General features: G+C 37.4%; 2 protein-coding genes across 7 annotated transcripts in view; both read right to left on the bottom strand.

Moving 5' to 3' along the window:
- The window catches only part of rorab (RAR-related orphan receptor A, paralog b), a 49,252-nt gene extending 34,886 nt beyond the window's left edge, over window positions 1–14,366 (bottom strand). Inside the window, exon 1 of the mRNA XM_039662690.2 lies at window positions 14,060–14,366. Coding sequence (XP_039518624.2) covers window positions 14,060–14,216 — 157 coding nt within the window. The 5' untranslated portion in view covers window positions 14,217–14,366. The remainder of the gene's footprint in view (window positions 1–14,059) is intronic.
- Window positions 14,367–15,936: 1,570 nt separating this feature from the next.
- vps13c (vacuolar protein sorting 13 homolog C) overlaps window positions 15,937–16,710 on the bottom strand; it is a 48,631-nt gene continuing 47,857 nt past the window's right edge. For all 6 annotated transcript variants that reach the window (XM_089129576.1, XM_089129579.1, XM_089129577.1 and 3 more), the window contains one exon: window positions 15,937–16,624. In XM_089129576.1, the coding sequence (XP_088985702.1) occupies window positions 16,526–16,624 (99 nt within the window). In that variant the 3' untranslated portion in view covers window positions 15,937–16,525. The remainder of the gene's footprint in view (window positions 16,625–16,710) is intronic.

The raw sequence follows: 16,710 nt of genomic DNA, 5'->3' as shown, positions 1-16,710 counted from the left end.
ACCAACCCAAAACGTTCTGAAAGTAAAATGTTTCAAAATGTGAACTTTGGTTTGGACCTTGGTGCGGACTTTCAGGTGTGAAAACGACTGAAGTTAATCAAGATAAGACAATAAGGTCTAATTTTAAAAGGTCATACAAAGTCCTTTAAAGGGTTAGTTCACCCAAAAATGAAAATTAAGTCATTAATTACTCACCCCCATGCTGTTCCAACCCCGTAAGACCTTCGTTCATCTTCGGAACACAAATAAAGATATTTTTGATTGAATCTGAGAGCTGGATCAGTCCTACATAGACTGCCTCTTGACGGCCCATAAAGTCATTAAAGAAAAGGTTGAAATATTCCATGTGCCTACAGCGGCTCAATTATAAGTTTATCAAGCGACGAGACTACTTTTTTTGCGAAAAAAACATAAATAACGACTTTATTCCACTATTCCATTACTTCCCTATGGGCGCATGCGCGAGAACTGAGACGAGGACGTTCTCATTCGTCTACTTCTTGTTACCGGCTGCTCACCGCTTAGGAGTTTTACCGCCACCTACCTTACAAAAAAATGATGATCCAATGATGATGGAATAGTGGAATAAAGTCGTTATTTATGTTTTTTTCGCACAAAAAGTAGTCTCGTCGCTTGATAAACTTATAATTGAGCCGCTGTAGGCACATGGGATATTTAAACCTTTTCTTTAATGACTTTATGGGCCATCAAGAGCCAGTCCCTTAGGCAGTCTATGTAGTGATCTAGCTCTCAGATTCAATCAAAAATATCTTTATTTGTGTTCCGAAGATGAACGAAGGTCTTACGGGGTTGGTACAGCATGGGGGTGAGTAATTAATGACTTAATTTTCATTTTTGGGTGAACTAACCCTTTAACAAGTTAAAACAGAGTATGTTACACCACTGGTCACAAGAAAAAACAAAAAAAGCTTTATGGAAAAACAGATGTTCTCTCACTGTACTGTATCCACTGCTATCACATACTATCTCACTTGCAGATGTGCTGTGTAAGGGTAGCTGAACCCCCCGCCTTAACCAGTGGGAAAATTGTCACAGAAGACAAATAGCCTGGCCTCAGTCCAGTAGCTTAATGAATGAGATGTTTACTCTTACCTGGCAGAGGCCAAACATAATGGCCAAATGACCTACAGTATCCACTATCCATACCCAACAGATTTTATGCATATGGAATTATAAATAATATTTAATAGGCCTGCACATTTTTAAAAAGGGTCAAATTAAGTAAGAAAGGATAACTGGACAATCTCACTGACAACTAAACATGAAATATTATGGGGTTATGAGGTCATAATGTAGCATACTGTGTGAAACATTTATGGTTGCATGATGAGTTTTCATTTACCTTTTTTATTTTATGTTTTTATCGTTGTACTGTATACTGTACAGCAGGGCTATTTAACAACTAAAGGACCAAATGAAAAAAAAAAACAACCTTTAAGACGTGAATGGGTTGAGAGGATTTTTTTTGTATATAATAGAAAAACTACTACAAATGAGATTGCAGTGCTACCATTAAGTTTAATATTTGATCACTATATAAAATGTCAGTATTTATAGCTTTAAAGGTTAAATCAAAGACAAAAACAGAAGTCACCTGTGAAGGATAGTAAACTACCTTTTAAAACCAACCATGATTCTAACATCTAAACTTCACTTCCCTTTTTAGGCCTAACATTCTAACACTTTGAAACTAAATTTACTAAAACTTTCTGTTCTTTGAATATTGTGTAAAAATTCTGAAGTGCTGACCATGACAATATTAAAAAATACACAAAAAAAATATTCTTGTCTGCATTGTGTCATGACATATCGAGTAATCAACGGAACTCTTAACCTTTTCTTTGTTTTTTCTGATGATTCGAGATCATTTTGCTTATGCCAGTAACAGAGGGTAAAAGGCTTGCTTTTACAAATTGAACCAATCATATTGATAGAAGGTGACATGTTAAATCATGAGTTAGTCACAATGATCCTACTGTTGTGTCTGTCTTTATCCTATAAAACCTGATGTATTCCTCTTTTTGAGTGACATTCTCTGAGAAATGATTGAGAACTCCCCTGGACATGATTAAAGCATTTAAAAGACATTTGCTGAAGTCTGTCTGTTTATTTTTGCTGCGCAGCAAGTTAAAGTTAGAGGAGGCTCAGCCAACGTCGACAGGGAGACGCGCTAGAGTATAGGATTAGAAGACTCAGCAAGAGCATAAATATTATAGGGAACAACAATGTCGACTGTAGGGTTAGGGTTAAAATATTCTACAACACACCTTAAAAAGATCAACCGTTACTGTATTTAGTAGAACTATGACTTCTCTGGCGAAAATATACATCCATCAAAATGATGGACAGTCTTGGTTTTCAAACGGAATGGATTTGGCCTGTACCCTGAATAGGCCTGCTATATTTAGTTCATGTTCATTTTATTTATACTGCACATTATTCTATTTATTACAATTTATCACATTATTTAGCACTAAGCTAGTATTGTATATTCTGAGCAATGAGCATAGCCTAACCATTCAGATGTCTTTAGATGCACTGCAGTATTCCTTTATCTCAAACAGCAGAGCATGGCACTTGCAACACCAAGGCCATGGGTTCAATTCCCAGTTTAAACTTGATGCGAACCTTGTTTAAACTTGACGCGTCCGTATGAGCCCAAAGGTGTGCGCGGCAAAAATGACATGATTGTAACAGCGCACGCACCTCTGCATCCCACAGACACCATTTACTATGTTACACACAATAGGCTTTTTTTCTCCGATTTTGAAAACTCTTCGCGATCGATTTAAAATGCTTCCAAGATCAACTTGTCGACCGTGATCAGCTGTCTCACGAACGTAACCAGGACATTTATCCCCACATAGCAAATCCATAACACAGCAAGGGAGAAAAACTATATAGTAGGGCTGGGTAATAAATATCGATTTCTCGATATTAATCGATTCTCATTATTACGAACCGATATCGATTCTTAAATCTCAATAACCGATTAGTCATCCTGTTTCATTTGAATGCATGAATGGAACGTTGTATCGCGGCTGCACGCATCCAAAGGAAGGAAGAAAAAATAATAATAATAAAAAAAATCGCAATAATCTTTGTCCTTTGTTACTATTGATATGAAACAAAGTCTCAAATTTCAAATTACGTCCATTTTCTTTAGAAATTCAAAAACATAAATAGCGTTTTGGCGCTCTGCACTGCAGCTCAAGAGAAGCAGCAGCGCTGATCTCTCTTCCGGCTTATTAATACCAGTCACAGCGCGAAATAAACATGAATGAGCATCTGAAAGTGTGTTAAAGATAGAGTACAACTTATCTAAATCCGTATCATGTCACAATGATTCGCTCAATCAGTGTTTCAACCGTGGAAAGACGTCAGTTAAACAGCTTGTAATCAATGTTATGTATCGTCATATTTACCTCAGAAAACCCACATAAACTCGTTAGTCAGATAGAAAAAAATAACTCTAGAGAGGAGCATTTTGCTAAATATGTACACCATATTACATATGCATTATGATCTTAATGTTCTTAAATATTTAATGCATATTTGAATAAATCTGTTTTTAGTTTAGTATGTTTTTAGTTTATATGTTATATGTTTTAGTTTATTAAGTTTTTATGACAGACACCATTTAAATGTTTATATTTCACATAATATTCTTATTATAAAAAGTGTTTGTATAGCTACAAAACAGTTAATTATTAACTTCATATTAGGTTAATGAAGCCTAGGCTACAACTAGACTCCCATAGTTTACAGCATTAGTTAAGATATTTAATTTCCTTGAGAAAATTTGCCATTTATTGTAACTGATATCCAAAATAATCAATATTGAATTGAATCGAATTGTGAAATTTGTGTCAATACCCAGCCCTACTATATAGCCCTAAGCTGGAGGAATACAAACACACACTGTCTCTCTCACACATTCCTGGATAGATGCTTGCTTTGTGGCATTGGCAGAAAGCAACACTTTTGTTGAATGATGTCAGAGCAGCTGGCAGAAAAACTATAATCTCAAACAGCTCACTATTAATTCAACATAGAGAAGTGAGTCAATTAAAGCTTTTTTTTGCTCCTATTATGCTTCTCGAATATTGCATTTCACGCAGTGTGTAATATAGCTGTCTGTGAATGTAAACGGTCTGCAAAGTAAAAGTGCACAATAAATAGTTTTTGTCTCTCTGAACTGCCTCAGGAATTCCAATCTCGCTTCTCTGACCTGCATACGTAACGCGGTATAATGCACGTCTATGGTCTTCATTGGCTGCCCGCAAACAATGTCTACTTTGACCTGCTCTCAAACACTGTAGCTGGTTCGTGTTGTGTACATGTCGAGAAGTCACTGTTTTCTGCTCTGCAAAAGCAAATTGTCTTTGTAAACACTTCCAAAAGAAGAGGATGTGAAGAGTCAGTGGTTAAAATTACCAGTGATACAACAGCAGTAGATCCTTTTTATGACTGGTTCTCAAATCTCCATGAGGCCTTATTTCTAAATGGGATTTTCAAAACGTTTATCCATTAAAGGTGCGACAGTACCCACTTTATTTGGACCAACTTGCTTCTTAGAATCAGAACCTGTAAGTATGATTAATTACTCATGTAAATATTCTCTACCGTGTGTTCAAAATACGTAGTTTTGTTTTTTATATCGTGTAGGTCTCCGGCTAACTGGATAACTCACATTATTACTGTCTTACTGAAATGGTTCTGCTATTTAGCTGTGGGCCACTATTACCTAAAACGTTGACAATTAATGCAGATTGTCTTTTGTTCTTACTACTTTGAGTAAATATAAAGAATTGAGCAAGATTTGTTTTACTAACTCTGTTACATCAGTCATTCATGGTAGTGCTCTGCTAACGTAGGCACCTTTACTGTTTTTAGCTTTTTCTAGAACCACGCATAAACAATATTCTCTCAAAAAACAAAAATACAAACATGTACATACATGTTGCTCACATATTATGGTAGCCCTGTTTGTGCTAAATAGAGTGTAATTTCACCTTTGCCATTAATATGTTTATAGGCAACTGAAAAAAGGAGCCCAAATCTCAAGTCAAATCACATCTCAAGGACCCCAAAACGTGATGATTCGTTAAATAATGCAATATTTGATATGCAATCTGTTAATGCTTTAAATGTGCAAAAATATTATATTTAAATATATTTTAAAAATGGTGTGTCTAAATATTGATTTTGCTGTTTAAAACAAATGATCAACAAAATTCCAACACATGAATGGCGATATTTTTTTCCAAAGGGACATCAATATTACATTTTTACACCTCTAAACATGACGCAGAACCAAACAAACTGTGACTGGTTGCTTTGCATGTCAGTTAGACGGTCTCTGGGTGGTCCTTGGCCAATAAAAGCTGACATGTCCCCACCATTTTTGCCAGAGCCGATATTGTCCCTGCCACTGAATACAAATGAAACATTTCCAGTTGACTAGCAGAATATTAATTTCATTTGTTTGTTAAATAAGAGGCGATCTGGCTCTGGAATGGGTTGTTTTTGAAATCATGCTAAGTGTTTGTTGCCACTGTTATCAGGCTTATGCACAGTCCTCACAGACGAGCACTTCAATCTATCGCTTAACTCCTTTGCAGAGACTTCTCTCTTCGTTCCGGTTAAATCACAAAGCAAAATGCAAACGAATGTGTCCCTGCTCTGTATACAATCACTGATGAACATCTTTGGTTATGATGAGGGGGAAAAAACACTATACGAAGGTGGATTAGAACCCAGAACCTCTGACACTCTTAACAAACGTTCTACCACCAGACAATAAGGCCACAAGAACAGTTAAAGGGGTGGTTGATTACGATTTCACTTTTTTAACTTTAGTTAGCATGTAATGTTGCAGTTTAAACATAAACAACATCTGTAAAGTTACGAAGCTCAAAGTTCAAAGCAAAGGAATATATTTGCTTTTAAAGAAATCGTTTTTTTAAAGACCACAACAAACAGCTGGTATAGGGACTACATGAAATTCCTCCCGGGTTAGTGCCATTACATACCCTAAAATGTACATAAACCCCGCCCCTGGGAACACGATTTATAGATTATCATGACAGAACATGCTAATCAATGACTATAAGATAACTACATATAAGCTACCTAAATTCATCAACTAACCATTCAGAAATGTCCTGTTGCATTCTACATGTTTTCACTTCCTCTTAAGTCTCTCCATTTTTGTCTGACTACGGTTTGAACATAAACATTGAAGTTTTCAGTGCAAGTCTGTGTGAGGTAAAAGGACACAAACTGTTGTAACTCCGCCCTCTGTGCCAGGAACAGCATCTCATTTGCATTTAAAGGGACAGACATAAAACAATGCGTTTTTGCTCACTCTTAAAAAGTGACAATTTTAAAATGCTATATAAAAATACCTGTGGGGTATTTTGAGCTAAAACTCACATACACACTCTGGGGACATTAGCACCCCCCCATACACACACACTATCCCACCCACTTTTTAAAACAAGGTTACGCCACTGATGCCACCCGTATGTGTCCAGTCTATTCAGTTCACGCAAGTCATTGTGATATGCATTTTGCGGTACATTTGCAAATTGCAATATTTATTCTGATAATTCCAAAATATCATGCAGCCCTGCTCCAGCTGGATAAGAGAAAGGAGGATGTTTTGTCCAGGCTACTTGACATGACACTCTGACAAATGATACTGGGATTATCACACTGTTTAGACTGGAATTCGGTGCAATGGAAAATAGGATTCAACACAAACATCTTCTCTTGGAAGGTCAGTGTGTGTGCGCATACTGACAATTTATCAAATTAAAGAGAGATTAGATGATTCATCTGAACTCAAATCTTCTGTCAAAAGAATGTTGGGAACATCATCAGTGGCGATGAAATAGTCACTGAATGACACAATCCTGTAAAGAAAGGAACTTGCTGCCAAAAACAGCAGGGATGAGCAAAACGACATATTTTCAAAGCTGACTGGTCAAACTGACTGCACAACTAGCCGCCTTGTCTGTCTTGAGGTATAAATGGGCAAAACAACATGTAAAATGGTAGATTTTTGACCAAGAAGACTTGAGGAAATCCTATAGTTAGGCTGGTTTCTAGATTCTTTTAAGAAAAGTCAGTTCACTTTGCAGTCATATTTGCAATACCTTTTGGCAAGTCAAAAACTGCTTGCCAAACCCACATTAAAATTACATAAATTGGCAAAACAATCTGATGTACCCTCACCTTGTAAATGTAAAGTTATAATGTGCATATGCCAAAAGAGCATCTCAGCACCCTCACCATTTCTATGGCAGTTGCATTGATGTGATGACTTTAAAAATTGCTGATTGGCTCTTTTATTTATAAGGCACGACTTTTTCTGTGATATTGCACATTGCAATTTTTTTCTATATGAGTGAACCATCTTGGTATATTACATATTTGGTTTGACAGCAAGCAGTGTTTAATTTTTAATACACATTATTAGAGCATTATTAAGGCTGTCAACAGAATAAAATAATTGCAGTTAATTTTATTGTTTTCGACTTTCAAGCTAGTCAACCCTACAAACCAATTAGCTCCATTCCTATGGACTGCAAACTTTAAGACCTACTAATCAAAACACCCTAATTCACAATGTACCACAATGATTCATAGGGAGCCTGTGAGGTGGAGAGGCTCTAAATGTAAACAATCTAGCTCTGGTACATGCTGCAGGGGAAACATGAGGCATGCAACAGGACCCAATCCACAGTTACAGCCCAGCGGGGAGTACACAGAGTACAGTGCAGCATATTCAGATGAACTCGGCATGAACGCTTGCCCCTTTCCTTCTGGAATGTCACTGAGCAAGAAGGTAAAGAGAGCACCAAAAACAACAACTATCCTGTGAACGTCATCTTAAGGGCCCAATTTAGTTTTTTGTCCAACAAGTCCCAACTATCTTGTTGGTTGGTTCTACGGATCAGATTTTCCTGTCGTTTGAGGTGCATTAAGTGATTGAATCTGCTCTTGAGAATGTCAACAGACCTCAAATCGTAAATATCCAACATAAAATCCAGTAATGTTGGGTGAAGCCCGAGGACAAACATGCACGCACTCTGTAGACTGTCATCAGGAACAAAACAATAGCCAATCAGAAAGCAAGCTGTATTTTGTGACTAATTTTACTTACCTCCCGCTTTCGCTGTAACGTGTAAAGGTCCATGTTCATGCAATCTCCATGACTTCATCCATTTTTCGTAAAAAGCAGTCCAAACACTATTACCGCTATTATATTGCCTGTCGGCGCTATGCTTGTTTACTCTAAAAGTCACGTTTGACTGCGCGAGATTTTGCGAGCTTTCCCGTGTTCGCAGTCGGGACTCTGAATGTTTCGAATGGAACCTGATGTGTCTTGGTCACATTTTGTATTTGGCATTGCCAAAATGCTAAATATTATTAGATGGAAATAAATGGAAGTGTTAAATGGACAATTTCCATCGACCTATGGACCTATAGCCCCGTCCCTTTTCAGCGTTGCGCTCGTTGTCTTTTGATTTCCGGTCTGTATTTTCACAGCGATCTTGCATAGGTATGAATGAACTGCTCGTAAAAAAGTTTCCGGTCGACATTTGTTAAGACATCTGCTTTACAATGCTTATAATAAACATTACAATGCCCATGAAATCTTTTGTTAACTCTACAATAAGTAAATCCACTTCACCAGCTAATTACTCCTCGACAGTGATGCCATAGAAATATACAGAGCGACCACGAAAACGGAAGTTCAAAGACAATATTCTAAAGATGACGGCGCCCTCGTTTCTCTGGTGCATAAGGTCTATTGACTTTGAGTGTAAAATGAGATTCAAAACATCAGAGTGTATCATGTAATCAAATATTCCAACAGATGGACAACGCATTTCTTCTCTACCTAAAAGAGCAGTTAATGATTCGTATCTACTCAAGAGATCGCCTTCATTTCAGCAGCTCCAGTCCTTAACAACCCCATTTACAATCAGTTCAATGTTCTGTACTTCTAAACCATCTAAATCCACAGCAATTCTCAGGTTACAGTGAGGCCCGGTATCAAAAGCCAATTAGCCCAGAGTGAGTAGATCATTTGGAAGCTCATCTTGCCAAACGTCATGCTATGGCCATTTTGCAAGTGCTTTAAATGGTGTGTAGAGTAGGCCTACTTAACCTGGCAGCATCAGATGGGGTGCACCTGTAGCCAATTCCGATTGTCACCACTGCAATAACACGATCGCTAGGGTGTTTTCTCTCTCGGTGCGAGTATGTTCATTTTTCCAGACAAGACTTTGTCAAAGCCAACTCTAAAACACCAGTTGCATAACTTCCCTTGTTCCCCCCACTTGTGTTGAAGGCAACATGCCTATATTTATTTCATTCCACTGGAAACCCACACATACCAAGACAGTATTTTCCTCATTCACTCCTATATTCATGTTAACAACACAAGCCTTTTAATAGCAAAGGCCTGATCAATACCCAAAGACTGGTTCACACGGCAAGATATTCCTGCCGTGTGTGGTGTGTTAAGACTGCTCTCGTCTGCTAGGAAGGATGTCGCGACCGCTCAGATTTCAAATCAGGGGATTTCGTGAGATTTTCCCTCGGACCTGGAAATGCTCGGGAGTCAAATCGGTTTGTGTGTGATGTGTTGATTTTGCCGTGAGGCAGCGCACCACACACTGTACGACCATAACTGTTAGACCCGTGATTTTTTTTAATCGCTGTGTATGGGGTCTCTCAGATTTTCAAAATCGGCTGAGAATTTTTAAATCGTCCCATGTGAACCAGGCTTAAGTTGGTGGCCAATATATGAATATGTGCACAAAACTGTTAATGCTTATTTTACACAATATTTACAGAATAAATTACAATTTACAGGCCAGTAGATGTTGGAATTAAAGCTGCATTCACAAAATTCTAGATTTACCATAATTACTGACAAACCCAGGACGTCCTACTTGGAGCTGTTCATGTTCTATGGCAACACTATGAAAGTCAAAATGAATCTGTGCCATTTGAGTAATTAATGGATCAAACTATAATACGAAAATTAACAGTTGTTATGAAAATACCTTATTAATAAACATTATGAATATAAATAGTTTATTTAGGGCATTAGAAAATTATTCAGCTCTGTACCAGCTACATTTAACTGTATGTGTTCATGGATTATTAATACATTGCCAATAGTCAATTATAGGAATTATTAGAAATATTATAAAATAACTGTTTCACTACATTTTACTGCTGAAGCCGCTGCCGTTTCGAGTGTTTCCGCGTGGCATTGCAATTTGCAGAGGTCAGGTGGTACAAGTCAGGGCTCTCCAAAAATTCAGAATATACTAGGGTGTAACGATACCCTCATGTTATAATTCGATGCATATCACGATACTGAACTCACAATACAATATTATGGCGATATTTCAAGACATATGGTAAAAGGTGCTGGTAACCCAATGCACAGGACAATGGTGCCACCAGAATAACAATATTCATGATTCTGAAGCTAAAAATACAGAATTATTTTAGATGAAAATTCCACTCCGTCACTGACTCGATATATTTAAAATAATGTAGGCCACTTTTTACAGGTCATATAAGACATTTGGCATTATGAGGAGGACCCACAAATATTATCACATTGCATTATTATACATTATATTCAACATTATATATAGTAGTTTAATGTAGTATCGACACCAAATCTCAAAATCTCAGCATTTTTATATCTCAGATATTGTATTGTAACACAATATCTTGTTACACCCCTGGAATATACAGGTTGTAATTATAACTTTTATGAGGATTGGAAATTCCAACATAGCTGGTGTGAACACACCTTAACACATTATACAGAATGACCGCTGTATTCAAGTAGACACTGTTATCATTCCTAGCCAACGCATCATTCTCCTTCAAATGAAGTCCATAGCTTGGACATGTAATACAGCTCCCCTTCTCGTTTATTTGTTGCATTTGAGCACAATCTTGCGCCTCACTACACAACAGACTCAAGTAGACAGAAGATGCTCAGCAATGGCCTTGCACATTTTTGTGCTAGAGTGCTAGTGTGTAGTCACTTGTCCACCCTGAGGCCCACCAACTCCACTGGGGTGAAGAATTTGAGAAAGCACAAGAGGTTATGTAACATCATCTCGGGTAGGTAGTCCCTGTGCGGTGTAAAACATGGAGCTTTTAGAGTGACTGTTGAGTGGAAGAGTCTCAGCTGCTGCCTGGGACTGAAGAAAACTCCTTAAAGGGATAGTTCACCCAAAAATGACAAATGTAGATATTTTGAAGAATTTGGAAAAAAAGATGTCAATAAGGTTTGAAATAACATGAGTGCGAGTAAATAATGACAAAATTCCCATGGTTTGGCCCTGGGTATGAGGAATAAAATCTGAATAATCTTAGTCACAATTTTTTTCTTCTGTACTGTGGTGTAGGGCACAATGGGGCCAAAGGCGCACCGGGGAAAAGGCGCCTTTGATTTTAATAACCACTAGATGACAAAAAATTGTCACAGCACTTTCCAAAGCATCCGCTTTTCAAGATGGACATGGATCATTGATATGATCGCAGGCAGCAGCACAAGTTCTCAATTTTATTCAAGGCAAATAAAGCAACAGTTTTCAATAATGGAAGCATGTGTTAAAATATGGTATTTGGGGTAAAAGGCGTCCCTGCTGTTGGGGCGAAAATCACAATAATTAACATGATAATAAATAACTGGCTGACTTTTCCATTTGTTGACCAGACATGGATAGATTCAGATGGTAAATATCATATTTACCTTTTAAATTGGGTGTCCACCTTAGAGATAATCACCATATTTATAATGAAACAATTATATTTAAAAATTTGATATTAATCATCTCATTTTTACTACTGTAAACCTATATTCAATTATTGACGGATCTCCTTCAATGCTTGCAGAATCTTTACTTTTCAAAATAATTTTATTTTTATATTAACATATTTTAATGACAGTATATTGAAAAAATATACTGTCATACTGTAAAATATTTGTTTTTATTTGTCAAAAACAAAATTGTACAAACTTTGCTAAAGTGATTGTTTTGGGTATTAAGGAAGTATTAGACGTATTAAATGTGAAAAGCACATTTTTCTTAAGGTTTGCCTTTAGCCCCATAGTACTTGATACCAGAGAGAAAATTATGGAGAAGAAAAAAAATGTAGGGTGGGGTTTTGTTTTTATCCATCAGTTGTTAAATGGATGAAGCATCTGAATGCTAGCTTGCAGTTAATTGTAAGAAGTGGGTAAGGAGGTTTAAGCAGACTAAATGATTGGAGAAGTCCAGTATATGTCACTAAAGAGAAGTCTGTTGTTTCACAGTAATTTATGACATTTTGATTAAAAATTTAGCACAAAAAAAATTCTTAAAAATGAAACATATGGATCGATGAACCATTCACAATAAGACGAAGATGAATTTACAAAATATATACGGTGAATTTTCATTTCATGCTAAATGTTTTGCTCAACTTTCATAATGTTTGAAAGTAACATAAAATTCACATGGGTCAATGCCAGTGAACTATTTTCATGAATTGACTATGGAAAGACAGCCAGAGGGATTACAGTGGCTGACAATTATGTTGACCATCCAGGGATTTAATGTGGATTTTTATTTTATAATTGTATCCTAAATCATTTCTATCTGCTTTTTAAACCTCGCCCAGTGTAAAACCATATTTGTTCTCCACGCACGCACCGGTAAATTATTCTTCAATAGGCCTACTGGGAAAATCATTTGGCCAAATGTCAGAGAAAGTTATTTTAACCAAGCAGGAGCATTTGAAAATATAGGTTAGCGGGTTAGGAGTGTCAGACCCTTTTTTCTCAGTCCAACTGAAACTCCTCGAGCGGCCGGATACATAAGCGTACCTGCCTCCTTTCTTCAGTTACGTAACCGGACAGCGCGACAGTGTATCCGCGAAGAGAAAACGATCAATCGTGTCAACAAACAGGAAAAATAACAGCGAGCTACACATTTAAAACCCGAAGTAGTCAGGCATGAAACCCCATTTGTTTACACGAGCAGTAAAAATGTGAAAATATCCCTTCATATCCTCTCCTTCAGTGTGTGACTTAACCTGTTACATAACAGCGCTCCACACACACGCAAACACAGCGCAACGCCTGCCAGACACACGGACGGCGTCTCAATACCGAATAAACTGCCTATTTAGACAGCATGTGAAGGGTACATAGTAGCATGTGATGCTCAAAAATGCTACTAAGGTTGGAAGCTACACTAGGTTTTAAAGCACAGCCACGACTGCCAAAGCCAAGAGGACCTGAAATCTGCTCCGACTATGTAAACTATGAGAATCTACCGTACCGAATGACACATTAACCGATCTTTCTTTGACTTGTATCCCCAGAAACATACAAAAGGGGTGTGGCAGTCCCATGTAAAAAAACGGCACTATGCTTATTTACACACTAGAAATCACCACTTCTCTATGCAAATATTCTCTCGTCTGTGCTTAGTGAATGATAAAACATTTAGTGGAAGAGACGTTGCATTGTCATTGTCAATGTGTATTATTAGAAGCCAACTGAAACATATGGACACGTACGTTGGCCACACTGCTGTCTATCGAACATGCACAATGATAGCAGGAGTAGATAAAGAAGAGACACTCGTGAAAAATGACAACAGTTCGATTAAACAGCATGTGGGTAGGCTAATAGATCAGATATGACAGGTTAGCCAGTGGCCAGTAATGTTTGGGCTCGCTAACAAAATGTGTGTATTATCCCATTATAGTTAATTTGCACTAAGCGTGCATGAGCTAGCTAGACAACCACCAGGCCTCCATATATGAAAAATAACACATTTAATGCGTTTAATCCATTGTTAATTCAGAGCTAATGTGAAACAGGTCACATGCAAGGACTGGAGTTTATTAAACTCAAAATTTGATCTCCGTGAACTTGAATAAGATTGAAAATAATCCACAAGCAGGCTTTGGTTCTGTTCTTCAAGCTTACCCCTGTTGGTACTTGAGCAACTCTGCCGCCGAACTGGAGCTGGTTTGTCGGTTTCAGCCTTGCTGTCCAGGTTCACCGGGCTGTCCTCCACCGAAGCGCCCGCTTCGGCGCTCTTGCGCGACACCGTGACGGACTCTGGCGGAGACTCCATCTTCATCTGCGGCTTTCAGTTACTTTTACAATTGGATCGCTTTGTAAAACAATTCGGATTCGTTTTACATCGTCCTTTGGTTCGGATTGCACTTGAGCGTGTGACAGATCAGTGTTCATGGGAGCGGGTGTGGCTATTCTGTCCACAGACAGCGCTGTTGAGCGCGAGACATGGTCACGCCAAACACACTATTGACATGCTCTCTAAAACATTCCAGTAAAGCCATATGTGGCACATTTGTTTAAGTTTTATTAACATAGCAGTTAATAGCCATTTCTTACGACCAAATTCAGTTTGCAGCCAAGACTCAGCTTACAAAAATAGGCTAATTTAGATAAAATTTTCATTTAATAAACTACAATTTTGAATAAGTAAAAATCCTAAAGCTCATTAAAATAAATAAACTTTATTTCCCTGTACTTTACTATTGTAAAATTGAATTAAACTCATTTCGAAACGAGTTCAAAAGGTAAAAAGATCCGACTCAACAGAACGATTTCGTTCACTAATAAGACAAGTAAAATCTTTGATAGATCTACTCACATCGACAATTGAATGGGAAATTTGGGTGATTTTTCTTTATGACAATTTAACAATTCATCTTTGTCAAAATTTGAAGTCGCTTGTCCCAAAATGCAGGTTATTATTGGTGAATAAGCATTTAATCATTAAATAAAAGATTGTCTCGTCTAGACTTGCATGCCCATCTTAAATTTCCCCTACACACAAACCGACACAACAGACAGGCAGCATGCTTGACATGTGATGAACGAACATGCTGCTGACGTACTTCCGCTGAACGCAGCTCCAGGCGAGGCGCAGTGCGTGAGCTTCACGTTGTCGTCATGTTGTGTTGAAGGATTATGTGTGCTTTCTAGACAGACTATATAAGACTAACAAACAACAGATTTATTTAAAGCCCAAAACTTGTATTAGGTATCCTGCTGCTGACAGTCTTTTCGAGTTTCTAAAAGTGTGTTTTTACTGAGAATTGCAACCTTTAGACCCAATTTGTTTTCATTAGCATTAACAGTTAATTTGCTAGATTACAATAATAACCTTAATCATGAAAAGTATTTACACTATGTAATGCACAATAAACCATTAGTTTAAAAACGTTTAGCCTAGATAAAAAAAAAATCTCAATATTGGTTCAGTTGGCTCTTACATAAGAACTCTATTCTATAAATGCCCTTAAACCAAAAATTTCCATTACTTAACTATGTGATTATCTATAGTTCTAAACGCACTAAAGTTGTATCAAGGTGCAATACTTTACACAGTGACTATGTTGACATGGTCTGTTGCAAAACACAATATGCTTCTAAAGCAATTGCTTTTATCAGGAGAAACTGATGAGATCAGGAAATTCTTATGTAAAGCCTGACATTCCTTGTGTTTGCATTGGATTAGTTTAGATTATTCATCATGTTTTTGGCATCTTTAGCTGTTACAGCTGTAACTGTAACACTGTGGCATTGACCTGTGGGCGTATGTCTGGCATACTGATGCATAGGAAATAGGAGGACATGGAAAGACCCACCGCAGAGGGCATGGGATAACCAACCTCTCCTTTCCTGCCCACACCAGGCCAACAGGAGTCACTTGCACCCACATCCAGGAAGCCGAGTCACTTAGCAACTTGGAGAGGATCCATTGCCAGGTGCTTTGACACTATATCACTGTAGCCTACATCATTGTGGGAAAACTGTGGAATACAGCACAATACATTTCCTTGCCATATAGACACGCACCCTTTAATCATGTCATGGTTACGTACAAAACAAACAAGTAATGTTTCAAGTGCAGTGCAAGGGACAAAAGAGGCATATGTGTTCTTTTAAAACAATACAAAAGAAAACAAAACATTTGAATGTTATCATTTTTTAAGTGCAGAGCAATTTTATGCATCTTTGTTGAGTAAATTTAAGCAACACCTGTGGAAGGATGATCTAGAAAAGATATATATGTACAGTATGTCAGCTTTTTGTCTTCTTTTTTGACAGGATTCATGATCAAGGTAAGTGAGCCAAACTGGACAAGCTTCACATTGCACATTAAAGTTGTATATAGACAACAAAATTATCTCTTTTAGCATATTTGTTTTCAAGACATCAAACAAAACAAGATAACACAAGTCAAAGTGCTTAGATTTAGAAAGTCTTCTTACTCCAAAATACATTTAAAACTTCAGTAAATTTCACTAAGACATTTGCCAAACAACCAAAACAAATACACAGTAACTGATTCTTTGAATGCAAGGCAGTATAATAATCTTAGGAGATGTGACCACAAGTTTACGTAGTTCGACTGGTTTAAGTTTTGCCCATTTTGATGAAGCGCTGAGATTTCTGTCTTGCCATCTGATATTGCTTGCGTGAAAACTTGGCATTGTCGATTCCTTCTCGTAGTCTCTGTGGAGTGTGAAGCAAAAGAGGTCAAACAGGCCAGTTTGTTCTTGACAGAAAATGAAATGCAGTCATTTTGATAGCTATGTACT

Source organism: Pimephales promelas, chromosome 1, assembly GCF_988280905.1.
Source record: "Pimephales promelas chromosome 1, fPimPro1.hap1.1, whole genome shotgun sequence".
Taxonomy (NCBI): Eukaryota; Metazoa; Chordata; class Actinopteri; order Cypriniformes; family Leuciscidae; genus Pimephales; species Pimephales promelas.
This window is presented reverse-complemented; position numbering and strand designations above follow the sequence as displayed.